This window comes from Dipodomys merriami, unplaced genomic scaffold (assembly GCF_024711535.1).
Source record: "Dipodomys merriami isolate MVZ:Mamm:240054 unplaced genomic scaffold, mDipMer1.0.p SCAF_153, whole genome shotgun sequence".
Lineage (NCBI taxonomy): Eukaryota > Metazoa > Chordata > Mammalia > Rodentia > Heteromyidae > Dipodomys > Dipodomys merriami.
Genome location: NW_027202860.1, coordinates 517,936 through 545,507, shown reverse-complemented (window position 1 = coordinate 545,507; position 27,572 = coordinate 517,936). Strand labels below are relative to the sequence as shown.

General features: G+C 36.5%; 1 protein-coding gene and 1 pseudogene across 2 annotated transcripts in view; both read right to left on the bottom strand.

Annotated features, from left to right (window-relative positions):
* Positions 1–27,572, bottom strand: part of Mark1 (microtubule affinity regulating kinase 1) — a 91,490-nt gene that overhangs the window by 50,907 nt on the left and 13,011 nt on the right. For both annotated transcript variants that reach the window (XM_070022771.1, XM_070022772.1), the window contains exons 2-3: positions 6,138–6,341; positions 4,394–4,447 (exon numbers count right to left, since the gene is read on the bottom strand). In XM_070022771.1, coding sequence (XP_069878872.1) covers positions 4,394–4,447; positions 6,138–6,341 — 258 coding nt within the window. The remainder of the gene's footprint in view (positions 1–4,393; positions 4,448–6,137; positions 6,342–27,572) is intronic.
* On the bottom strand, positions 15,767–15,888 carry LOC138827305 (small nucleolar RNA SNORA70; annotated as a pseudogene).

Below are 27,572 nucleotides of genomic sequence, written 5' to 3'. Positions count from 1 at the left end.
ATTTAAGACAATAAATATTAACATCTCTTTTTTCAAATAGTACATGGAATATTTTTTCTTCAAAACCTATCAAGTTTCAATATTAAAAGTATTATTTCCCACTGACTTCTTATATGGTATGTTAAAGAAATAAACTCATTTATGACTCTATAATAATCTTTATTTTCAAAACTTTGTCTAAAAATAAAGGTCAGAAACATTGCTAAGCATTAATTTCACAGAGAATAAATGCACATTAGATATAATCATTTATTCACATAATATCTTTCTGTAGAATATCAAAAGGAAAGAAAGAGAGAGTAAGGGAATCTAGTTCAGTGTTACTGATTCAAAGTCTACAACCCAGATCAGAAAGTACTAATTGTCTTCTCACTTAGGCTTTCGTAACAACTGGTCAGCATTTTGCACTCAGGGTCTACAAACATGACAAGTACTGCATGAAAGAATTGCTCAGGACATAAGTGACTCTGTTCTACTATAATGGGAAATGTTGGACAAAGCATGCCTCTAAATGTAAGACTACGGATATTTCAACATATGTCCATCAGAGGCATCTATGAAGAAATAACACTTAGAGCTTGTTTTGTTTTCTCCTTGGTCAAAATACTCGCTAATAATTTCTGCAATTGGCTTTGTCAGTTTGGTTTCCTGATAAAATTGCTGAGAGATCTTGAACTCTGAAAACTGCTTCTGTGCTTGTGTTTTCCTCTCTATTTAAAGTGAACAAATAATTCAACATGACAGAGATTGTTCTGCAATAGTTGAAAGTTTTAGTTGCCTATCTGAGAGTTCTTTGACAATTACGTGGGAAGTAACATACGTTTACATGACTTAGGCCGCTAAGACCTGGCATCAATTTAATAAAATCTAAGATGTCAGTTACTGAAAGGCTTACACTTCCTCTGTTGATGCAAATATCACTATCCTAACACAGAGATTCATATCCTATATAACTTTAATGCAACAATCATGTTATTTAACACAATTCTGAATTGCAGTGGTCTTATTCTTATTTTTTATATTTTATTTATTTAGGGATTTATTTTGAGATGCATTCTTCACTATGTTGTGCAGGCTAGGCAGAAATTCATGACCAGTAGGAAGTGCCTCAAACTTTTGAGTAACTGGGATTATAGACATGTGCCACTATGCCTAATCCCTGTTTTCATTTGCATTACAGGTTTTGCTATTCAGGCATCACTCCTGAGCCATAGAGCCATTTCTGAATTCTGGAAATAAAATGTAACACAGTAAAATAAAAATGTAAATCAATAAAAGCAATAATACACAGGAGATACAAAAATGTTTGCAGACATTTTGTCATCTATGTGTAATGTGCCCCAAGTTTCAAAAGGAGTGAAATTTCTGAAAAAAGTCTTAAATTGGAAGTGTATAAATTATGAACAAAATTAAGCCATTCTTCTGCTTTTCTTTCAACAGTGCTACTCTGCCCTAAAAGACCCCCAAGGATCACTACAGACCATCCTCAAAATCATGAACACATGAGGTGAGACTTGTGCTTCAAATGCTTTTTGTTTTGGACTGAGGGTTTGAACTTAGGGCCTTCAACTTTCTAGGGAGGTGCTTTATTGCTGAGCCACAGCTCTAGTCCTTTTTTGCAACTGTTTTTAAGCTAGGGTCTTAGTTCCTGCCCAGGCTTATGGTTAGACCTTAATCTACCCATTTCATTTTAGGTTTAGAATCACTGCTAGGATAACACTACCAAATATGGTATGAACACTACCAAATCCAGTTTCTTCCTCAGAAACAGTGTCTCACAAACTTTTTTTTTTAACCCAAGGGGGTTTGGTAATATTTCCTAGAGATAAATTACATATGGAAAAGTATGAAAGAGGGTGATAGTTTAAATGTAAACCAAAACAGAGTGAGATTTAACCAAGCATTTCTGAAGGTGAGATTAAAGTGAATTCTTAGCATTCTATTGTGTCTTTTAACAGAGGCCTGGAAACATGTGTTAGCATTTTTTTAACCTGTAGAACTTTAACAATGTGAGGGAAAAACAAATGAATTGCATTTCATTCCACTATTTATTTTTTAAAATATATCTGGCTGGAAGATGCTACTGACAAACTAGATAAGGCCAAATGTTGAATGTTCTATAATGATGGAAACTAATCAAGCCATGATCTATTTTTCCCCCTAAAACTTTACCAGCAAGAAAATAAATGAGCACAATGGCAAATTATCTAAACAACAACATAGGAAGCGTGGTGGCTACATTTAATAGTCTCTGCTTTTATTTTCACACTTTAAAGAAAAAAAGTTATACCACTCTTTGAATGTCTGTTTGGAAAAGCAGTATTTTATCAGTAAAGACTAGCAAAATCTATAACCAACTACTTACCATCAATCAGCAAGCAAATCTTCTGGTTATTTTGATAAATAAAGCAACATTCAGTTTCATATTCATATGTTTGAACAGGTAAAACTATTGTTAAATGGTTTTCTCTGAGTCTTCTTGGGAAAGACAATGGAGGTCATGCTATATAGCACTTCTCAGTTACAAGTCCTAACTGTCATCATTCCATTTACCAAAGGAACCAGTACTTACTGAAGTATAAAGCATAAAACCTACTAGCCCACTGACAAGACCAGACCACTGGTTATACTTAGGCACTTAATTTGGTGAGCAAAAATTCTGAGGCTATAGCCTAGTTAAAAATAGGCATCTCTGGGAAATTCATCAGCCTGGTGAGGATGTCTTTTTGTCATTCTATCACATCGATGCATCATGTTTAGCTGGAAGACTTGATGCTAGGAGGAAAGGCTTTCTCTCACAGAGACCCATAATATATCTCACCTTCACAGAAAAAGAAGAATCCAGCAAACCTCTCATGTTCTCACTGAGCAGAAATATCAGTGCTATGAAACATTACATTGGTTGGCAATTTAAAAGGAATCTCAGGAAAGAACAGAGATAGATCTCTAAGGAGAAATATATAAAAATATACTAAGTTACCTGGCATTGAGTCAAGTGAGAACAAAGTTTTGATATCACAAATGCAACATTAGTTAGAATCACAGCAAATGCAACCACACCAGACTAAAAATTCTTTTAAGATTCTGTTAGGAATCCAAATTCATTTAAATATGTAATTACAATCCTATTATATTTTAATAAAATAATAATGTACATTATCTCAATATATACAAACTTAGCATTCATGGCCTAATCACTAAATCATTTGCTCATTAAAATGCTAAGAACATATTTCTGAGAAAGTTTTTCCATTGAAGGAATGAATGACGTCGCAAGAAACAGGTCTGGTTTACCATATTTCACATCCTAAATGCTTTTTTCCTACCCATACATTTATAGTTTCACACCTTGAGGGAAGAGCCAAGTTGTTTACTGTGAATTACTTGAAAGACAAATCTTGTGAAAAAGAAGGTTAGCCAAGTAAATCAATCAAATAAAACCTATGTACATGCAATATTGACTCATAGCTAGATGGGTTTTTTTGAGGGGCAAGCAGTACTGGGTTTGAACTCAGGGCCTTGCTAACCAGACTCTCTGCCACATGAGTCATGCCTCCAAACTTGTTTGTATCTGTTATTATTAAGGAAGGATCTCACATTATGCCCAGGATGGCTTGGGTCGTGATTCACCCATTTCTACTTCCCCACACTGATCAAATGACATGTTTGCCACTGCTTGCCTTACAGCTGAGGTACAGGCTTGGGCCACTGTGTGGAGTCTTACCAACTTGTTCTTTATGTCTGGGATGGCCTCAGATCACAATCTCAAACCACTGGCTCCCAAAGAGAAGATTTTTTAATTTAAAAAGATCCTAAATATTTTTCAAATATTAGACACAAAGTTTTATTCTACTAAATTAATAGACAAATTGTTTCTATATGGGTATAGAGTCGGATAAAGCCATGAAAGTATTTCAAAATCTGAAATACTCTGGTTCTGCAGAAGATATTTTTCAGTTATAACATTGTTTTGTGTCATGTCTTTGCTTCATATGCTAATGAAATATAGTAACTAATAAAAAATGTCAGGTGAAGCCTGGAACAGGTAGCTTGTATCTCTAATCCTACCTACTCAGGAGGCTGATATCTGAGGATCACAGTTCAAAACCAATCTGAGCAGGAAAGTCTGTAAGACTTTATCTTCAACTAACCAATAAAAAAAGCTAGAAATGGAGCTGTGGCTCAAGTGGTAGAGTGCTATCCTAGAGCAGAAAAGGTCAGGGACAGCGCCCCATGCTCTGAGTTCAAGCCCTAAGACCAATACACACACAAAAAAGTATCAGGTGACTGACTTTATTTAGCAGTATATATTAATAACAAACATTGTCATCTACATAATAGCATTATATAAAAACAATAACAAATATTCTATTTACTTTATTAACTTAAATACCTTTTGTAGACTGGTAGGATTTAGCTGAGTTTTGTCTATTATTTTCACAGCGACCTGAAAGAAAAGAATTATTAAACATTTTAAGACAAAAACAAAATAAACATTTTTTATTTCTTAATATATTATTTAGCTCTATTTGAGTGTTCACATAATTAGAAAGTAAAATTTTAATAACTGGGCAGCTTTAGAATATATTCTACCTGTCCTGCCTTTACCCTCTCTGATTCTGTGTCAATGAAATTCCAAATTTCCCCTTTTAATGTAACATTATCCTGTATCTTACTCATGATCTTGATAAGCAAACAATATAAGGAAGAGTGGCTTATTAACTTGTAGTTCACGTAAATAAAATTGTTTACAGAGTGGATACTTATAGCAAGAAAAAAGGGATTCTAATATCCTTGAATGTTCTTGCCTGTGTAGCATGTCTGAACAGCTCCCCAGGGGTAGAATGAATAGAAAGGACTAAATTTATTGAGAAATAACAATGATCATACATACAGGATAAGGTAAAACTTACTAAAAACATTTTTATGGTTGAGATTAAAAAAAAAAAAAAAAGAATGTCCTAATCAGATCCTCGTTGAATATTTTTTTTTGGTCAGTCATGGAGCTTGAATTCTGGGCCTGGGAACTGTCCCTGAGGCTATTCAGCTCATGTTGAGCGCTCTACCACTTAAGCCACAGAGCCACTTCTGGTTTTCTGGTGGTTTATTGGAGATAAGAGTCTCACGGACTTTCCTGCCCAGGCTGGCTTTGAACTGCAATCCTCAGATCTCAGCCTCCTGAGTAGCTAAGATTACAGGTATGAGCCACTGGCACCTGGCTCCTAGTTGAATCTTTACTTAAAATGATGGGTGTGTTTAAATGGCTTTAACTCCAATATGCAGACATAAATTTATAATGCACCCATGTGCAAATATACATTTTTTTTGCTATTTAAGTACAATTAGTTAAAACACATATGTGGGAGGCAAAGATAGGAGAATCAAGATTTAAAAGCAGTCTGAGCCCCAAGAGCAAGACTCCATCTCAACAAATAAGCTGGGAGTGATAGTACAAATCAGTAATTTCAATTGCAATTTTTATTTACAAAGGTAGACTGTGGTCTGAAGCCAGTGTGGGGTGTGTGGGGTGGGTAGGGGGGCAGGGAAAACAGCACATGAAACCCCATCTGAAAAATAACTAAAGCAACAGAGCTAGAAGTGGGGCTCAAAGAAAGAGAAAAAAATGAAAAGAAAGAGAAAGAGAGAGAGGGAGGGGGAAGAGAGGGAGGAAAGATTTTACAAATCCCGTTATCACTGGAGAAAATAATCTATACAGCAATACTTGTCTGATGCAGCTTCTAAACAAATAAAAATTAGTGGGTGATTTTCTATATGTTGATGCCTTAGCTTAAGCAGTAATGAAAAAACTGATTACAGCCTTATTCCTGAGGTAGGGTAGCAATAGTAATCAGAAATGTTCATCACTGAAACCAAACAAAAGGTAAGCTGAGGAAAGTTAACCTCTAAGCTCACCTCATCTATTAGAGATGTTAACATGTTGGAATATTTCTTTTCTAAATGTTGAAAAGTTAACTTTTATGCCTCCAATCATCTGACCCCGAATGTTCCAATACATATATTCCAGCATCCAGAGTATTACAAAAGGTCATTTCCTCCCCAACATCAGCCATAAGAAAGCTTTTCACAAGACTTTGGAAAGGTCGAGGCAGGTATTAAAAGGCATCATAAACACTTACCTCTCTACCAGTTAGAACATGCCTAGCCAATTTCACTTTGGCAAAATTTCCCTTCCCTATTGTTTTTTGTAAACGGTAATTTCCAATGTGAGGCTGTTCATCTGTTGCTGATGTAATGGAGTTTCGACACCGGGGGATGTTCTGTCTGCTACTGGATTTGGTAGGCTGAATGTGTGGTTCAGTATATCCATCCACAGATGTATGCTAGGAAAAAAGTTACAAAATTTCATTGTTAATTAAATTACAAAAGAAAGTTACAAAGACTAAAATTTTCATTAACAGTTCATCTTTAATGAAAGTACTGTGCATTATACAATTTTTTAAAGTCTGAGCATTCTCTTTAGAATTTCACCTTAACTCCAACTCCCCTTATTGGGTAGTACAATTATGTAAAATAAATGTTACATATAACTTTAGGTAAATGCTTTACTTTGGTAAAAAGTATAAATGGAGCTGGGGCCAGTAACTCACACTGTAATCCTAGCTACTCAGGAGACTTCGATCTGAGGACTGCAGTTCAAAGCCAGCCCAGGCAGAAAAGTCCCCATTGAGACTCTTATCTCAAACCGGGAAGTGGCACTGTAGCTTAAAGTGGTAGAGCACTAGCCTTGAGCAAAAAGGGCTCATGGACAGTGCCCATGCCCTGAATTCAAGCTCCATGACTGACTGTATATCTATATATCTATCTCTATCTATCTCTCTATCTAGATAGAGCGATAAATAGGTAGATAGGTAGATAGACAGACAGACAGACAGATAGATATTTAAAAGTATTTCTCTTGACCAACATCATCTGGGAACTTGTCAGAAGTATAAATTCCTCAGTCTCATTTAAGACTTGCTAAATAGGAAACTTTGGGGACAAAATGCAGCAATCTGTGTGTACTTTAACAAGTTCTCCGGGTGATTCTGGTACATGCCAAAGTTTGAAAACTATTGCAATAAACAATGTAAAATGTAAATACATATTGGGCCAGGAGTGTGGCTGAGTGGCCTATATATGTAATAGATATAGTGCAATGAAACTCCTTTATGCAATTAATTTTGCTAGTAAAACTTTATTTTTAAAAAACTTGAAAGTTATTAACTAGCTCTTCAAATATTTCTTGAACCTGGGTGCAAACAAGAGATTTTAGACAATTTTTTAAAGAGTTAATAGACCATTATTATACTTCCCACAAATGGTCTTTTCTCCATCTGATGCTGATGTTTCCACCTTTCAAGATTTAATATAAATATCTCAAGATTTAATATTAATATCTTCTCCACAAAGCTTCTGTCTTTTCACAAAACAAATATTTCCTCTCTTCTGCTGCTCCCTTTAGATCTAGTAAATAAGTGGTGAAGGTACAGTACAATTGGGCACACTCACGTATCATTGATCAGAATGAAAATGGATGCAATTTAATGTAAAGGAAGAGGGAGATATCAAGAAAGGGGGCAGAGAATGTAGGTCTTCAGTGGAAGACCACAGACTTAGCCAGCACAAGATTCTGGGCTTAATCCCTGCACCAAAATTCCTTCAATTCTTGAACTAGAAATTTACTTCTGATGACTTATATTACAGACATAACCACAGGTCAGGTGAGCCTAAAAACGAATGTATATCCAGGTATTCACAACAATATTGTTTGTAACAGCAAAAGATAGAATAAGCATAAATGTCTATCAACAGGAAACTGTTCCCCTAATGACCTTACAATATATGTATAGACTGAACCAGTATTTAGTAAGTTCACTATGTACATATTGTGTATCTTACCCAAATTAAATCCAATGAGTTGCATTATTTAGAATCAAACTCCAATATTTATTATTACAGAAGCAGTTAGAAATATATATGATACTATATATATATATATATATATATATACACACACACATATACATGTATATTTGAGGCTATCTCAAAGAAGCAATAACAACAACAAAAAAATCTGAGCAGAGCTTTGCATAACTTTGGCATATAACTTCTTCAGACTCAAAATTAATTTTAAGTTGGGGGAAATACAGTATAATAAAGCATGGAATTATAACCCCATTCTTCAAATTCTAAATTGAATAAAAAGCGATAAAGTGAATAGTTTCAGAGTACTCTTACTAATAAGCCCTATGTAGAAGGGATTACCACTGGTTACAGAGACAGATTACAGAAGAAAGAATAACTACTTTTTAAGATCATCTTACTTTTCTCCAAGTTAACTTCCTAACTGGTACAAAAGAATGCAAGTCTGCACTTTCTGGAAAGCAAAACAGGCCAGAATCCAAGGAGCATTTCTTTATAGATAGATGCAATCTGACATTTAATGAAATGGTTCTAAGAACTATTCTAAGAAAATAGGTTACTTGAGGCCTTCTACACCAACTAGCACCAGTCTCTATCCCCTTACCACTCATCACGTTGCTCCAGCTGCTCAAGAACAGAAAAGAGATTGTGACTCTTTAACACTTAGACCATCTAACTGTCAGCTCAACTTCTATTTCTACTTAATGAGGAGGTAAATCAAGGAGAATCCACCCACAGCATTCTTGAGCAAATAGCAAATCTAGATAACGTTTCTCATTCAAAGAATGTACTGCATAGAAAATATTCCTACTTGATCCCAATGTATAGTACTGAGAGGAGAGGGAGAGGGAGGGACTAGATGAGAAAAAATATCATTATGGAAGAATTACTCAAGGAAGTAGGAAAGACAAACACTTTAGATAAACCTACTCTACCACATATATACAACATTTGCTAGTATTTGCAAAAAGAAACAGTAAAAGGATAAACTGAAAATTAGGAAAGAGGAGGAAAGACAGAGGGGTAACACATTTCCCTGAATGCATATTGTTACATTATATAAGCTTCAACTCAGAAATCAGGTAAATGCTTTAAACATTAAAAAAATAAAAATAAAAACTGAAGTTAAAAATAGTATTTTTTTATTGTGAAAATACAGTACAGAGGGGTTACAATTACATGAGCAAGGTAATGAGTACATTTCTTTTTTTTTTTTTTTGTCGGTCGTGGGGCTTGAACTCTGGGCCTGGGTGCTGTCCCTCAGCTCTTCAGCTCAAGGCGAGTGCTCTACCACTTGAGCTACAGCGCCACTTCCATGAGTATATTTCTTATCAAGCATTGTTGCCTCCTCCTTTGTTTCCCCTTCTCATCCTTTCCCATCTCCCCTAAAAATAATCTTGAGACATCTAAAATAAAATGGAACCAATGAGCTAGATATCAAATTGATGATATAATTAGAAATAAAAAATTTATCCTTAGTGCAATATATCTTTAGGTAAAGAAATTTATTTGAAAGCCTTATTAGTGGTATTTTTATTTTAGGCTATATTTTATATGTGAATCTATATATATGTATAAAGCAAATAAATATATGTATAAATATATGTATAAAGCAAGTAATTATACAGTTATAAAAATTGTTACTATAAAACCAAAATTAAAATCTTATGATACTAATCTTATGATAACTATTGAACATAAACCACATTTTTACTTTAACAAAGTGCCTACCTCCTGCAAATGCCCTATTACACAGTAGGGTAACTGGATGGCAACAATTGGTTCTATATTTCAAAATAGGGAACATAGAGGATTATGAAAGCTCCCAACACAAGGAAATAACAAATATGTAAGATGCTAGATATATCAATTACCATGAGATGATCATTATATGCTGTAAATATACACATATACTGTATCTATGTATTATATATTCACATACATAGACATTCCTAAATATATCCCCCCTCTATATATGTGAATGAATACCAAACTAAAGCCCCAAAATACAAAAATTATCATGGCAATTTAAAATTTTATAGTATTTTTTTAATCTAAGGCTAGTTCCTAATTCTGTTCATGAAAAGGGCCTAGAAACACAGGACACCCAGTAATGGGTGCCTTTTAGAGAAGTGATTGACTCCAGAACCGGGGATGAGGTAAGGGAGACTAGAAGTTTACAAGATCAACCTGGAATATCTTATGTCAGGATCAACAACACAAGAGTCAGCCTGAAAGTGCTCCCAATGTCACTTCCTTCTTTAGCCATAAAATAGCAAGTCTAGGATTGAAATCTGGGAGTCTACGTCTAGGATTCTAAAGACAAGCCACCTAGCAACAGACTTAAAAAACATTTACTTTATCACTTAAATAAAGTACAGGAGGTGCCTTTTTTAGCTTCAGAGGATAACTGTAACTTCTACCTTGCTTTTTGGGCACCACTTGCTTTTTTATTTTTCTTTTTGTCAGTCCTGGGCTTGAACTCAAGGGGCTTAGGCGCTGTCCCTGCGCTCTTCAGCTCAAGGCTAGCGCTCTACTGCTTGAACCACAGCGCCACTTCCAGTTTTCTAGTGGTTTATTGGAGATTAGAGTCTCATGGACTTTCCTGCCCAGGCTGGCTTTGAACCGGGATCCTCAGAACTCAGCCTTCTGAGTAGCTAGAATTACAGGCATGAGTCACCGGTGCCCAGCTACCACTTGCTTTAAGAGGTATATTTTCACAAAATCGAGGGCAAAGAAACATTTAGCAGATCACACAATTGAAACACAGCCGACAATAACAAAGTAAAAGCTTCAATAACATAAGAGCTTTTCCAAATCAACTGAGCTGTGTGGTAAGTGCATGGAAATTAAAATTTTGGGCTTGGAAATTTCTATTATTTCAATTAATTACTTTTTGATTGTACTTGGTCAATACCGCATGTGAAAACTCACAATTGGGGTAGGCTTACTATATAACAAAGTATTTTAAATGAGAACTAGATGAAATAAAGCATTTAGCATAGTATACAGCACAGGCTCAAGACCACAATCCACTGTAATTACCACCTTTGTCATATATGAAAATGGAGAAGATGCCTTTTATTATTTCTGATATCAGAAAAATAGTCTTAAAGAGAGCTATTTTGAAGTTAGGAAATGAACTATGGTAGAAATTCTAGTTTCTAGCTATCTGTTTTGTTTTCTAAAGATACTTGGAGAATCATTCAAGGTTAAAAAGAGTTAACATATAGCTATTAATTGTATAATGTTTTTCCTTCTGAGGCAAAGCACAAATACTTACTATGCCATACCAGGGACTTCTTAAGTACTTACTCCATGAGCCAGCAATTCCACTTCTAAGAACTTAGCCTACAAATAAACTCCCACACATGCAAATGTAAAATAATTTATGTACTAGTCAAACACAACTTACTGCAACAAAACATTTATATTATTACATTAGTCCAAAAACAGCCTAAATAGTTCTTGAGAGGAAAGTTGGTACAATAGAATACTATTTTTGAAAAATAAGATCGTTATGTAGTGATATGAAATACCCAAGATACACTCTTAAAAGAAAGAAATGAAGGTAATATATGCTTCCATTTGTGTAAGAAGATTCACATTTTCTTATAAAGTCATCCCTTGATATCTGACAAAGAAAAATTCCAAGACCCAACACAGATAGAAACTTAGAAGATGCTCAAGTCCCTTGCTCAAAATGATGTAGTATTTACATATAAACTATCCAACATTCACCTATATAATACTTCAAGCAATCGCTAAATACTTATTATATCTATACAACATAAATGTTATGTAGATAATTATACTGAATTGCTTAGGAAATAATGAGGAAAGGGTCTAGAGATGTTCTGACTTTTTTTAAAAAAAAGATTCTCCATTTATTTAGTTTATTTACTTAGTTGAATCCAAGATGTGAAACCCACAGATACAGAGAGATAATTATATAAAACTAAAATATCTCAACAACTCGTAGGTTGAGAAGAAAACTTTTCACTAGTGTACCTTTTCCACCTATTCAAATATATTACTAGTCATCATAAATATTTAAACAGAATATAAAGCTATTAAAAGTAGTTGGTTTCTATCTTCTAAGTATTTACTTGCAAGGCAAATTAAGTGGCTTATACCTGAATTTATTCACTAAATGCTAAATGAATACTTACAGTGTGCTGACATTTTTAAACTATAATTTCATGATTTACTACTTGATGAATATTGCTATCACTGGGGAACTACAATCCTATTCAAATCACATTTATGAGTAAGCTTGGTAGGCATAGTACATTTGCATCCAATTGCCTTAGCTCTTTTAAAAATAAAAACAAAATTAAAGAACCTAGCAATGGTTTTCTCTCAGTAAATTGACAAATAGTAAGTATCTTTTGATCTGTGGATGAAGACTTTTAGTGGTTAGACTATGGTGAAACTGTGATATTAACCACTGACAGATTACTAGATATGAAATAGGTCTTCAATCGTGGTTCTCTCATCTGGCTTCTCCTCTCCCCCACCATGAGTAGAACACCATGGCAACTGCTAGTGATTCCTAACAACCAGTCCAATAATCATCACAAAACAATCATTTTACTCAAACTGACAATACCTTCAATGTGGAGTGCTTTTTTAAACATAATTTTATTCAGTCTCACTGGAACCTAGAGAAACAGAAACTGTTATCACTGTCCAATTTAAACATAAGCTATCAGAATCTCAGGAAGTAAAACAAATTGTCTATGGTCTCACAGCCAGCATATGGCAATTTCAGGAAACAAACTCTGATTTGTCCCACTGTAAGAAGCTTACATTCTTCAGAAGAATGTGAAGCTACTTCCTCAAACTTTCCGCCATTCCGACAATATCAGAGGAACAATGAAAGTAGATGTTCAGGACTCCATTCATAGCTGAGTGTCTACAGAGAACTTGTGTTCTCATCCACGGAGATTTTACAGGGAAGGCTCTGACCCAAATGCCAGAGGCCTTTGGTTGCTCAGCTTTGCAAACAACTAAAAACAACATGGTGAAAGGAAGAGATCAAAGGTCCAACAGAACTTTATTAAATGTTGTTATAGTGTCTATCTTGAGTGTCCTCTGAGGTTTATGTTGAAGGTTTGGTCCCCAGCTGGTGGTACTACTTTGAGGAGGTGAAAATTAGAGGTTGGGGGCTCAGCTAGAGGGAGTAGATCTTTGGGGTGTGCCCTTGAAGGGACCCTGCCCCTTCTGCTCTATTTTTGCATCTCAGCTGCCATGAGGTGAGCAGCTTTGCTTTTCATGCCCCTCCCCTCTATCATGATGTTCTGCCTCACTACAGATCCAGAAACAAGAAAGACAAGTAGTCATAGATGAAAACTTCTGAAACTGTGAACCAAACTAAAACTTATCTCCTTTAAGTTGATTTTTCCCAGGCATTTTAACACAGCAATGAAAAGCTAACAGAAGTGTGGACAAGGAAAAAAGTCCTCTCACTGTCTACTATTATATGTAATGCTACTACTATATAGTTAGAGCTTTTAAGTGACAGGGCCTCTACTTTTCCCTAGACTCCCAGTTACACTTTGTCACCCATACGTCCTCTTTGTAATAGATCCAACACAAAGGGCTCACGAAGGGCACAGAATAGTGCCAACCCTCACAAAATAGTACAAGCACAAGCATACATTCACACTTCAGTATTTTCTTCTGCTATTCCCAAACAATAAAGACTTCAACAGGGAGATCATAAACCACTTTATAAAGCAAATGTTAAAAGTGGGTTTCTCAGGAGGCTGGGAAGGTGGCTCAGTGGTACAGTGCTTGCCTTGCATGCATAAGGCCCTGGGTTCGATTCTTCAGCACCACATAAGCAGAAAAAAGCCGGAATTGGCGCTGTGGCTCAAGTAGGAAAGCACTAGCCTTGAGTTGAAGAGATAAGGGACAGCACCCAAGCCCAGAGTTCAGGTCCAACGACTACCACCAACAACAACAAGAAGTGGGTTTCTCAGGATATTACCATAGGGACACTCGTAGCTCTCAAAAGGACCTTGATATTGTAGCATTCTCTGAAATGGGTTAACTAACCAGAGATATTTATGAGTCTAAATGATAGTCACTTCTGAGAAAACTAGATCATCCAAATTACAAATGCACAGTGAAAGAAATGGAAAAGGTATCTGATGAACATGATTAAAATGCAGTTATTTTATATTTTACTTGCTTTTCACATCTATTCTTAATGAAAGAACTGCTGCAAACAATACCTTACTGAAATATAAAAGGAGATATGATGTTTTTTATTTCCTTTTGCACAAAATAGGTAGCTTTGTATGTTCTTCCATTACAATTTAAGTAGGATTTTATTTTCATTTAAAAAAACTAACAGAATGGGGAAAGATTAGAAAATGTAATCTTCTTAAAAATGAGAATAAGAATAAAAAGACTAAGAAATTATACCAGAGAATTTCCTCTTTGGTATCCACAAACACTGCCTTAAAGATGAAAAATAATACTAATATTACTTTAGGAATATGATGAAGTTCCTAAACATTATTAAGTTTGACAAATAATAATTAAGACTCTATAGCTGCTTTATGGAATAAATATGATCATATGAAATAGCTCCAAATAATAATGATCAGTGAAAAAATCTAAAGCTGTTTCTATATGATGTAATAAGAAGGTAACATATACACAGCATACTGTTTTGCTGTTTACTAGAACTGTTTCCCATCCTTAAACCATTACTCCCAGATCATCTGAGTTGTATCTCAGCATATCTTCTTTTATGGACCAATAGCATTAGGGACCAATTTAGATAACATACATAGGAAGCATTTTACATTTATACCTGGGTTCTTGTATTTTTTTAGCCACTGTCACTACAATTAAGTAATTAACTGTATATCTCCAAAGGGAACAAAAAGTGCCGACTCATTTGACCCACATCTAGCAAGCTACCTAAACAAAATTCCTTGGCATAGGAACTCTAGCTTACTACAAGTTCTCATGTGTAGAATAAATAATCTAACCTCCCAAAATGTTCAGACCTATGATGAGACCTAATTTTTATTTGTATTTAACAAAGAACATAGAAAACTGAAATTAAATCCACAGGCTATTTAAAAGCTATTTCATTCAATGGTTTCTACTTTGATTCTGACTAAACTGTTTTAAATGAGTAAGCATGTCACCCATTTTAACTTGGCAAGTCTTCTGTGCCCCCATCCCACATCCTTTAATACAAGTGCTGATTTACAATGAAATCCCCAAAAGGAAGCTTGTAACAGTGATATAGGCTCTCTAGATGTAAACTGGATTATAAACTGGAACCAAGATTAGGATATATTTAACTCTATAGTCAGCTAGGATGAGCTATCTCTCAGCTACCAGGTCTTCAAATTCATTTGCCTTATAATAAGTAAAGTCCTGCAGGGCACTAGTGGCTCACATCTATAAATCTGGGGATCTCATTCAAGGTAGGCTGAGGAATACAAATTCATGACACTCTGATCTCTAACTAACCAGCTAAAACTGGAATGAAGGGATGGCTCAAGTAGTAGGACATCAGCCATGTGTAAAAAGCTGAGTAAGAGCATGAAGCCCTGAGTTCAAGCCCCAGTACCAGCACTCCCCACACACAAAAAACAGGTAAAGTTGTATTTCTTTGAGATGGTAACTTAACTTGACCCTTCCTAGGGCCCCAACCATATGTTCCTTATTCTATCGCTTAGTATAAATGGACATTATGGCCTAGCTGATATGAAATCTGGCTATTGTGCCCTGGAGCTTCCCAAAGGAAACCCAGATTGTCTGTAGATTAGATTAAGGACAAGGTGAGTTCAGACAGGACCATCTATTGGAAAACTGTCTCCACGGTTGCTTAGGGTAACCATACAAACTACAGAATGCTTACATTACCAAGGAGGTTGCTGTTTATAGCTATTCCATGGGTCCAGTCGTGGGGCCTGAACTCTGGGCCTGGACGCTGTCCCTCAGCTCTTCAGCTCAAGGCTAGCACTCTACCACTTGAGCCACAGCGCCACTCCGGCTTTTTTCTTTTTGCTTATGTGGTGCTGGGGAATCGAACCCAGGGCCTCATGCATGCAAGGCAAGCGCTCTACCACTGAGCCAACTTCCCAACCCCTATAGCTATTCCATACCAGGTGATTATCAGTAACTTGAAGCAAAAAAAAAAAAAAAAAAAGTCTAGGTTCAGATAAAATACTTTCATTAAAATGTTTGGATTACTTCCACAAACACTAGTACAGTAGCAAGAGTAATGTCTCTGAACCTAGACAGCTTGGTTTGAGCTCAAGGTCTGCAATTTATTTAGTTATTTGTATGGTTTTTATTGTAAAAATGCTGTACAGTTACATGAGGTTACAGTTACATGAGCAAGGTAATGAGTACACTTCCTATTGAGCATTGTTGCCTCCTCCTTTGTTTTCCCCCTACCATCCCTTCCCTCCCACCTCCACAACTATCCCCCACCCCACCAAAGTTGTAAAGTTCATTTTCAACATAGTGTTTTGTGCATCTCATTGTTACAATGGGTCAACCTGTATATAGTGTTTTGTGCATCTCATTCTTACAATGGGTCAACCTGTATCCTTATTTAAGCATTTTGTTTTTTCCCTTCCCCTCCCCAAATTAGAGGAGAAGTGTATATATAAGAAAGGTCTGCAATTTATTAGCTGTGTTAACTTTTTAAAGTTATTTATCCAACATATCCTAAGTTGCCACAAGCAGAAAAATGTACAACTTTAAAGAGATCATACTAAACTGTTACCCAAATGCCAACATGGACCTTCTAGCACCATCATTTCTAAAAGAGCCTCCCATCAATTCTTCTCCATCCTTTTAACTTTTCCCCCCCACATAACTTATTACCATCTGTTGTCCAAACCATGTGGAAGGTGTATGAGGAGGATAACTGTCCAAGGTTGACCCTGAGGATAAAAACAGGAGAACCTATCCAAAACATAAGGAAAGCAAAAAGGGCCAATGTGTAATAAAAAGGTCCTGACTAACAAAGCATAAGGACCTGAGCTCAAACCCTAGTACTGATAAAAAAAATTATCCATAGTCAGTAATCTAATTTGTAATCAACATACCTATAGTAGTTTTGTACTGATCAACTTAGCTAAGCCGAAGTTCCAAATATATGGCTTTGAGATGTCTTTTGCCATGAATGAAACATGCACAGGACTGGAAGACACATGTTATACTCTAGTCCTAGGTCAAGTGCTTTTTTTTTTTTTTTAATTGTGAAAATACTGTACAGAGGAGTTACAATTACATGGGCAAGATAATGAGTATATTTCTTATCAAGCATTGTTGCCTTCTCCTTTGTTTCCCCTTCCTATCCATTCCCATCTCCCCCCCCCACCCGCCCACACCCCCATACCCCGCCACCCCCGGCCAAAGTTGTAAAGTTCGTTCTTCAACATAACGACTTGTACATCTCATTGTTGCAATGGGTCCACCTGTATCCCTATTTAAACAATTTGTTTTTTCCCTTCCCCTCCACAAATTATACCAACATCAACTACAGTGAAAACAGGGGTTATACCATAGGGGAGGGACATACAAAGCAACAAAGAAATAATCTTATAAATGTGTTAGAAACAATAGCATGTAAGAAAAAACATTTGAATACTTATCTTAGGGTTCATTTCACCTAACACCAACTTATCTGACCTTTTCTGCTTGTCTCAGACATATACTAGTTATTGCAAATAAGGGAAACCATGGGGTCTATGTTTCTTTGGGCCTGGCTTACTTCACTTAATGTAATTTTTTCCAAGTCTTTCCATTTCCTAACAAATGGGGCAATGTCATTCTTTCTGATGGAGGCATAGAATTCCATTGTGTATATATACCACATTTTCTTGATTCATTCATCTACTGAGGGGCATCTGGGTTGGTTCCATATCTTAGCTATGGTAAATAATGCTGCAATAAACATAGATGTGCTGGTAGCTTTAGTATGGTCTTGTTTGTGATCATTTGGGTAAATGCCCCAAAGTGGGATTGCTGCGTCATAGGGGAGCTCTATGTGGAGACTTTTGAGGAACCTCCATACTACTTTCCAAAGTGGTTGAACAAGTTTACACTCCCACCAACAATGCAGTAAGGTTTCCTTCTGTCCACATCCCTTCCAGCATCTGTTGTTATTTGAGTTCTTGATTATAGCCATTCTAACTGGGGTGAGGTGGTATCTCAATGTTGTTTTGATTTGCATTTCTTTTATGGCTAGGGAGGTTGAGCATTTCTTCATGTGTCTATTGGTCTTTCCTCTTCAGAGAAGTTTCTCTTTAAGTCTTTAGCCCACTTATTTATTGGGCAGTTGTTTCTTTGAGGGTTTGTTGTTGGGGGATTTAATTTTTTGAGTTCCAGGCACATTTTAGATATGAGACCCTTGTACATTGTATGGCTAGTGAAGATCTTCTCCCAATCCGTAGGCTTTCTATTGATCTTGCTAGCTATGTCCATTGCCATGCAGAAGCTCTGCAATTTCATGCAATCCCATTTGTCCAACCTTTCTTTGATTTGTTGTGTTTCTGGGTCTCTATTCAGAAAATTTCGGCCCGTGCCAACGAGACCTAGGGTTTCTCCTATTCCATCCTGTAATGTTTTCAGAGTGCCTGCTTTGACTCCGAGGTCTTTGATCCATTTGGAATTGATTCTGGTGCAAGGTGATATATAAGGATCTAGCTTTAGTTTTCTACATGTAGTTAACCAATTTTGCCAGCACCATTTTCTGAAGAGGCTGTCTTTCTTCCATTCTATTTTTTTTAGCTCCCGTATCGAAGATTAGATGGCTGTAGGTCTGTAGGTTCATTTCTGGGTTTTCAATTCTATTTCATTGATCCTGAGGTCTGTTCTTGTGCCAGTACCAAGCTGTTTTGATTACTATGGCTTTGTAGTAGAGTTTGAAATTTGGTATTGATATTCTTCCAGCACCGTTCTTTCTGTTAAGGATTGTTTTTGCTATTCAGGGTCTTTTATTGTTCCATATGAACTTTTGAATTGCCTCTTCTATTTCCTTGAAGAATGAGGTTGGAATATTGACAGGTATCGAATTGAATTTGTAGATATCCTTGGGAAGTATTGCCATTTTCACGATGTTGATCCTTCCAATCCAGGAGCATGGGAGGTTTTGCCATTTTCTAAGTTCTGTTTTGATTTCCTTTTTCAGGTTTTTAAAGTTTTCATCATAGAGGTCCTTCACTTCTTTGGTTAAGTTAATTCCTAGGTATTTTATTTTTTGTGGAGCTATGAATGGAGTTGCTTTCCTAATTTCAGCCCCACTTTTCTCATTGTTGGCATACAGAAAAGCCATTGATTTTTGAGGGTTAATTTTATACCCTGCTACTTTGCCAAAGTTTTGAATGTTTGATTAATTTGGGAGTGGCGGCCATGGGATTCTTTAAATACAAGATCATGTCATCTGCAAAGAGGGAGTTTTACTTCATCTTTCCCTATTTGGATCCCCTTTATGTTGTCTTATTGCTGTAGCTAGGCATTCTAATACTAGATTGAAGAGAAGTAGAGAGAGTGGACATCCTTGTCTCATTCCTGATTTAAGAGGAAATGGCTTTAGTTGTTCACCATTAAGTATAATGCTAGCTGTAGGTTTGTCATTGTATTGAGGAATGTTCCATGGATTCCTAATTTTTCCAGAACCTTCATCATAAAGGGGTGTTGGATCTTGTCAAATGCCTTTTCTGCATCTATTGAAATAACCATGTGATTCTTATCCTTATTGATTTGCGTATATTGAACCAGCTTTGCATCCCTGAAATGAATTCTGTTTGATCGTGGTGTATGATTTTTTGGATGAATTGTTGAAGTCAAGTGCTTTTGACTTAAATAAAAAAGTAAAGTCACAGCACTTCAACTCCCAGAGTTGAACTAGAATACTCTTGAAAGGGAGACCAGATCTCCTTGAAACTAGACAACTTCTTAGGGTGATGATGCACTGGACTAAAAGCCATTATGTTTGGGCCAAAGCTTCTGGAAATTAGATTATCAATAAACTTACAGAGTAAGTCTGTAAGTGACTTCACAGCAAAACCAACGGGTTACCCAAAACAGCCTACGTTACTTTCCCAACTCTGGAACACACAATTGAAAATACACATAACTCAGCACCTGTCAAAACCCATACAAATCCATCCTTGGACTGCAAATGAGGGTATTAATATCAGAAAATGGCAGGTAGAACTATTAGAGTTTACTAAAATAGTAAACCAAAAGTAGTAATATTGCTTCCTGGGTAGACTGCAGGTTAATGCTACTATAAGCAATTTAAAAGATGCAGGGATAGTAATCTTACCACATTTCCACCCAATTCGCGTTTGGGGCTTGAGCAGAAGACCGAGGAATTTTGGACAATATATTATCAAAACTTAATCCCTGCTGGTAATTCCAATGAAGGTTGCTATTATAGATGTGGTTTGCTTCCTGGATCAAATCAACACATTACAACTCTTGACATCTAGTGTATGACTACTCAGCTGGTGAGTGCTTTCTTCCTCCCATATATGTTAGTCAAGAACACCCAAAGCAATGTGCTTCTTTGTTCACTTTTATGCCTCAGGAATATTTCACATCTCCAGCCTTACTTTACAATCTAGTCTAGGGTTACTCGACCCCAGCATAGCAGACAATTTGAGCCAGATGATTCGTTCTTACAGGAGATTGTCCTGTGCACTATGGGATGTTTAATGGCATGCTTGCCCTCTCCTCCATTCACTAGATGCCAATAGTTCCTAACCCGTATTTGTCATAACCAAATATGTCTCCAAACACTATCAAATGTCTTCTGGAAAGTATCTCCAAATGAAAACTACATTTAGTTCACAGCAACATTAATAAAAATCACTTCTCCTTTCACAAGATGCCACACTAGCCCATTATGTTGCTAATACTAAACTGAATAGATATGGTGAGCAAGAAGTTACAACTTCTCCAGAAATGTTGTCAATACATCAGTATACCAAAAATATACTCCACAAAAATTCAGGGGCCTGACTCTTCAGTGAAATTCCCAGGGGCTTAATGGTCTTTCCCATGTTGAAATATTCCTTTAAGAACAAAGAATTGCATCCTTCTACCCTTAAGAGAAAGGCACCATGTATTCTCGTTTTAAAAGTAATAAAATGTAATATAAATTATGGGTAATCCAACAGAGCTCTGGGATTTCTAGGCAAGATAACAGATTAAAAGCTTCCTCCATTCAATCTTGAATAAGAAGGGTCAGATGAACAAGAGATGGACTATATCCTGAAAAGAGAATGAGAGGAAGGCTGGGCACAAGTGGCTCATGCCTGTAATCCTAGCTACTCAGGGGGCTGAGATCTGAGGATTGTGGTTCAAAGCCAGCCCAGGCAGGAACAGCCATGAAACTTTTACCTCCAATAAAGCACTAGAAAACCAGAAGTGGTATTGTGGCTCAAGTGGTAAAGTGTTTGCTTTGAGCTCAGGGACAGCACCCAGGCCCCGAGTTCAAGACTCACGACCGACAAAAAAAAAAAAAAAAAAAGAGGAAGAATATGGAGGAAAAGCTGAAAAGCATGAAGAAACAGAAAGGCTATACAGAACAGCAGGAATCAATCCATACCTCTACTTACAAACACAAGGTAAGTCCAACAACCTTAGTGAACACAGACTTGGCAATCTTCACCACAGGAGAAGCCCACACTTCTCACAAGCCTTGAATCTAGTACAGAAATTTGATGAGACATCCCTTCTGCATGGCAGGCCAGCACTGGGGAAGAAATACATTTTGTCACTCCTCATACCTCAAAGAGCCACATCAAGGCAACATCTTGAAAAAAGGCCAATTATTTCTAAGATGCTTTGAAAGTTAGATATACTTAAAAATTAATAACAGTATGAATAAATCTCCCTGAATATTAGTTGTGCCTCATCTAAATTGGTACTCAGAAAGATGGCTCATGCTATGCATATAAGCCACCCTCTACGTAATCACTCATCCCCACCACCTTAGTGAGAATGAAGATTATATATGGGCCTGGAAACATGTAGTAACATTTACTAAGGCAAATGTGTCAAATACAGAGAACAACACTGAGCTCCCCAAATGGAATCATTCCTGAGGGGGGTGGCAGTAATAGCCAGTTAAATGGTGGCAGGCTGATCATACTGGACTGCTCGCATGATAGAATGGACAGTGCTTTGTCCATTATCTCATTTTTTATTCTACCTAGAATAAACAATTTGCTTTCCACCTTCCAGGATGATTCCAAAATCTCCACTGACTGGAATCACAGAATAATGTTTCCCGTCATGTTATTTTTTAACTATTATAGTATTCCACACAACATTGCTTCTAGGAAAGAAATGGATTTTATTGCAAATGAAGCATGAAAATGCGTTCCTGCTGGAGAATTTACCAGTCTTACTATATTTCCCAATAGTCTGATGCACCTGGCTTGGTAAAACATTGGAATGGCCTTTTAAAGATTTTGTAACAATGCCAGCTGGGTGACAACACCTTGCAGAGCCGGAGTAACATCTTTCAGGATGCAATATGTACCATAAGCCAGTGACTAATATATGATGCTATTTCTCCCACAGCCAGAATTCACAGGTTCAGGAATCAAGAGACATAAACAGGAGTAGCTTTCCTCACTATTATCCTTATAGACCCACTAGTGAAATTCTTTTTCTAGTCCCTGCAACTTCTAGAAGGTGGTACTTAGGGAGAAAATGTTCTACTAGGTGTTACAGCAATAGTCCTTTAAACTGGAAGTTGCAACTTCTTCGCAGTAGTGAATTAATAGATAAAAAGGTTATCATACTGAGGTGAATGATCCTATCAATGGAAAATTGTGTTGCTATTACATAATGACTGTAAGGAGGAGTATGTCTAAATAGCAAGAGCTCCTCTGGGGGAGCTCTACTTACTCTTATGTCCTGAGAGAAGTCAATGGAAAATTACAACAACCCAATATAGACACAACTTCTGAAGGCCCAGACTCCTGAGGAATGAGGGGCTTGGTTATTTCACCAAGTAAAAACTATAATCAGCTGAAGTATTTGCTGAGGGCAGAGGGAATATGGAATTAGTAGTAGAAGGTAACTAAAATATCACCTATGACCACGCGACCAGCAACAGAAATGAAGACTTTAATACTTAGAAACATTTCTTATTTTGTTATGATGATATTTGGGTACATATTAACCAATTCTTCTCTTTTTATTCCCATTTCCCTATCCTCTGAAATTAAAGTGTTAACATAATTTCTTAATGTTAACATGGGAGTTACAGCAAATAAAAACTAAAATGTGGCCAAGGAGGAAAAAAAATATCATCCAAAAATGGACAGAGACTATATCTTCTTGTAAGGAGAGGATTTGCATGTTTTTTGGAATGTCTATGATAGCTGCGTCACATTAGGCAAAGGAATAATTTTGCTACTATCTTTATTTGGAAGTTAAATATAGTTAAGAGAAGTGTGGGCACAAGCCATACTTAAAATAGACAACCAAAATGACAAGAGAGATGGGCTGAATGGACTCAGTGTTAATTGAGCCAGGCTGAAACTGTGGTTCCCAGAATTCTCTTTTCCCTGTGGCCTTGGGTTAGAATTAACCACAAGAGAAACTCGCATGCATTTGGAAGGCAAAAACGAAAACAGCAACCTTTTCTAACTTCTGAAAATCAGTACAGAACCAGACATAGCTCATGTCTGATGGAGCTGATGTGATGGCATGTCTTACAGGCATGGAGCAGAGCCAGGACTCATTGTACTGGATCACTTGCTTCAACTGCTGTGAATCTGAATCCAGGTGCATGGGTAACTGATAGGAAATACTAGAGCTCATCCTACAGGTCACCTCTTTCAGACTAAAAGCAGTTTTAGTTTAAGTTCTGGTTCATCTTCACAGGCTCCAGTTCATCTTCACAGGCTCCAATTTGTATTCACTTTTCTTCACATCACATTCTTCTTTCTTTTCTGATCTTGGCCCCAAAGATTTTTGCCACCTAATAAGAGACTCTGAAACAGCAATCTCATACAGAATGCTTAAACAGTTCCCACAACTGTAGAAATTTGATCCCTTAGTAAAGCCTTATTCTAGATCACTCATAGGACTCTGCTTCCCTGACTGAACACAGATGCAATAACGTAGATCAGAATGTTCTTACTTAAAAGTTAAGTTTGTTGAACATGGACTTGTATTTCTAATTTAGGTTATGATTATGAAAATTTTAAATTCACTGGGCACTGGTGGCTCACACCTGTTATCCTAGCAACTCAGGAGGCTAAGATCTAAGGATCGTGGTTCCAAGCCAGCCCAGGCAGAAAGTCCCCATGAGAGTCTTATCTCCAATTAACTACTCAAAAACCAGAAGTGGCGCTGTGGCTCAGTGGTAGAGCACTAGCCTTGAGCACAACGAGGGACAGCTCAGGGACAGCGCCCAGGCCCCGAGTTCAAGCCCCAAACTGGTACACACACACACACATACACACACACACACACACACACACACACACACACACCTAAATTCCTCTGTGTTAAAAAATTACCCATCAAAAATATTATTTTTAGAAAATTAAAGAGAAATATATTTGAGGAGACGCAAGACAAACATAGACTACTAATACCAAATACAAATAAAGACCATTTCATCATTTCACCAAAACTTTGCTTAAAATTTCTAAGGGGTCAAAATATAGTATATCATTTTAAAAAAGACAACAGCAGAAAAAGATCAAATTATAGCATATACAATAATATTATCAAAATGATCTTTAATCTGAATTTTCCTGACTTAAGACTTGCCTAATTGGGCTCAGTGAAATCAATGTAGTCTCAAGAGAGAGAATACATTAGGGTGTTTACACAATTCAAGTATATTCAAAGGCAGTCCGAAGAATGAAAGTATAACATGAAGAAAACAGTAAGCATTGGCTAAAGGAAAAAAAGAAATTTATTTCTTTGTGTGTTTTCATCATTGGGGGAGGCACATAGAGAAAGATATTCTCATCAGCAAATGCAAGTTTTCACTTTACCTTGTTTTGATTCCTTGGTTCTTTAGTGTGTTTACTGAATATTACTCTTAAAAAGTATGTTATATAAACTTACTGATTTAAACCTGGCAACTATATGCCAGATATATATTGTCCCTATTTTAGAGATAAGAAAACATGTCCAAAGTCATATACCTTAAACGGATGAATGAGAATAAGTATCTTATCTAAAGTCTGAGTTCTTAAACAGTATACAACACTCTATAAACATTCCCATTTCCAGAGAAGACATCCATGTCACTAAACAACTTTGCCCCTCTGTAGTGAGCTCTAGTTTCCTGATCACCAAGCCACCTGCAGATAAGCCAGCTTCCAACTCATTCCTCTTACATATAATGGAAGCATCCAGTAAACCAGAAAGTTAAACTACTGGATTATTACATTAAACTGTAAGTTTAATGCTTCTCCTTGGTCTAAAAAGGAATATAAGTCCATGTCTTAAGATACAAAAACTTTTAAAAAGGTGGACCATGTATAATCTAGTAACCCTGGGATACGCTTAAAACTCTGACATATTTACATCTTCCAACATGCAAGTGTAATAGTATTAGTAGCAGCTAGCCCTTACATAGTTTCTACTAGATGCTAGGCACTGTTGTGAGAACACTGTACATGCTCAACTAGTTAAACTTCACAACAAAAGGTAAGCATTTTTGTAATTCCCTTGTGAATATATACATATATTCATATGGATATATGTAATTCCCTTGTGAATATATACATATATTCATATGGAACCTGAGGCATAAAGAAGTTAAACAGCTTCCTCAAATCACAATTCACAGACAACAGCGCTAGGATCTGAACCCAGGGTCTGGCTGTAGAGCATGTTCATCAAGCAGCTACACAAAAGCATTTACTATCTCCCATTCCCCCACACACCCTGGACTGTGGGGGTTGAGATACAGGAAGCAGACAGGGACTCACTGAGGGTGGGTATTTATTTTAGAGGCACTCCTCCCCTATACTCCCAAGAGCTCCTCTGGGAAGGCATTCAATACAACTTGCCAGAAAACATTACACGCAAACACAACCAAGTCCCCAGAGAATTAAAGAAAACATCTGCCTAAATTATAAGCTAAAAATATGGTGTTAAATTCTTTTCCAAGCTTCTTAATTCTTTCATTCCCACAAGGACAAAAGTGTTACAGAAAACTCATTCCAGAAGTTACAATAGATAATTTGTTCTCTAAATCATTACATTTGATTTAATACTCTAGTAGTAAAAGTTTAATTCTATGATCTTCAGTTTAGTTAAATAAACCTAACAGAATCTAGTAATTATTTCCTAATGTAGTTTAAGCTAATAATCATACCAATTTAAATGTTAAAACACTTTCAAAATAAATATTTTTAGCACATTGAAATTTTAGCTGATGATTTTCAACAAACAAAATATAGGACAAAAGATTTAAGTTTAGAATTTAATGATCAGAATTTAAACAGTAAGGGCTGGAAAGGTGGCTCAGTGGTAGAGTCCTTGCCTAGCATGCATGAGGCCCTGGGTTGGATTCCTCAGCACCGCATAAGCAGGATAAAAAACTGGAAGAGGTGCTGTGGCTCAAATGGTAGAGTGCTAGCCTTGAGCTGAAGAGCTGAGGGACAGTGCCCAGGCCCAGAGTTTAGGCCCCATAACCGACCCCCACCCCCCAAAAGGTAAATACTGTGTGTACCTAGTACTATATCAGAATGAAATGAAATTACTACTATGTGCCTAGATAGCACTGTGCTAAAATACTGCAGGAAAAGGAATATATGGTACTCATGTATTCTTGCTGTTTTTAATTTGGCACAAGTAGTTCTGCAAACTCCAGACACCACTGCATAATATGTGAATTCATAGAGTTCCTAGTCTTAATGAGTTGGTAGCATCACATGTGGGACAAACTTAAGAAAATTGCAGTACCATTTGAAAATGCTGTCACCAAGTATACACAAAGCAAAATATGTAAAGTGATAAATACTGGTTTCTGGCCAAAAGAAGGAGAAGAGTCTCCTTGACAAACTCTTTCTTTGCCTTTGTTTTTCTTCCTGCCTTAAGAGGAAGGTATGAGGGAAAGGTTTAAGAGATCAAGCATTAGGGATCAACCTTCTCTGTTCTAGACTTTCCCTCTGGGCAATGGTATTTAAGAATTCATTAGAGTGCTCAAGGGTAGTCTGTTTGGCCTAGCATGTGAGATGCCCAGAATTCCACCACCAGCACCAATCCCTAGGTTTAAACAGGTAGCCTCTGGCTACTACTTTCTTTCCTTCTCATTTATGATATTTAAACAGTCAACAAAAAGAATTTTAAGTGGCAGGAGGATCCGTGGCATGATTTAGTAATGTGATTCAGTTGATAATTTCTGTGAGACATTCAAAGCAGTTTATAAGTACCAAAATTAGATGCATCCCTAACAGCCATAAAGAGGAAAGAGTAAGGGACTTTTCTAAGATAACCTAGCTTAGTAACTCATTAGCACCAAGGCTTTTTACTTTGATTCCTAGACTCTTGATCTTTTTCAGTATAATAAGTAGATTGTAGATCAGCTCTAAAAAGTAATAATGTTCTTCTCAAAGTAACCTGAAGTTAGGAGACAATAATAAGTAAAAACAGCAATG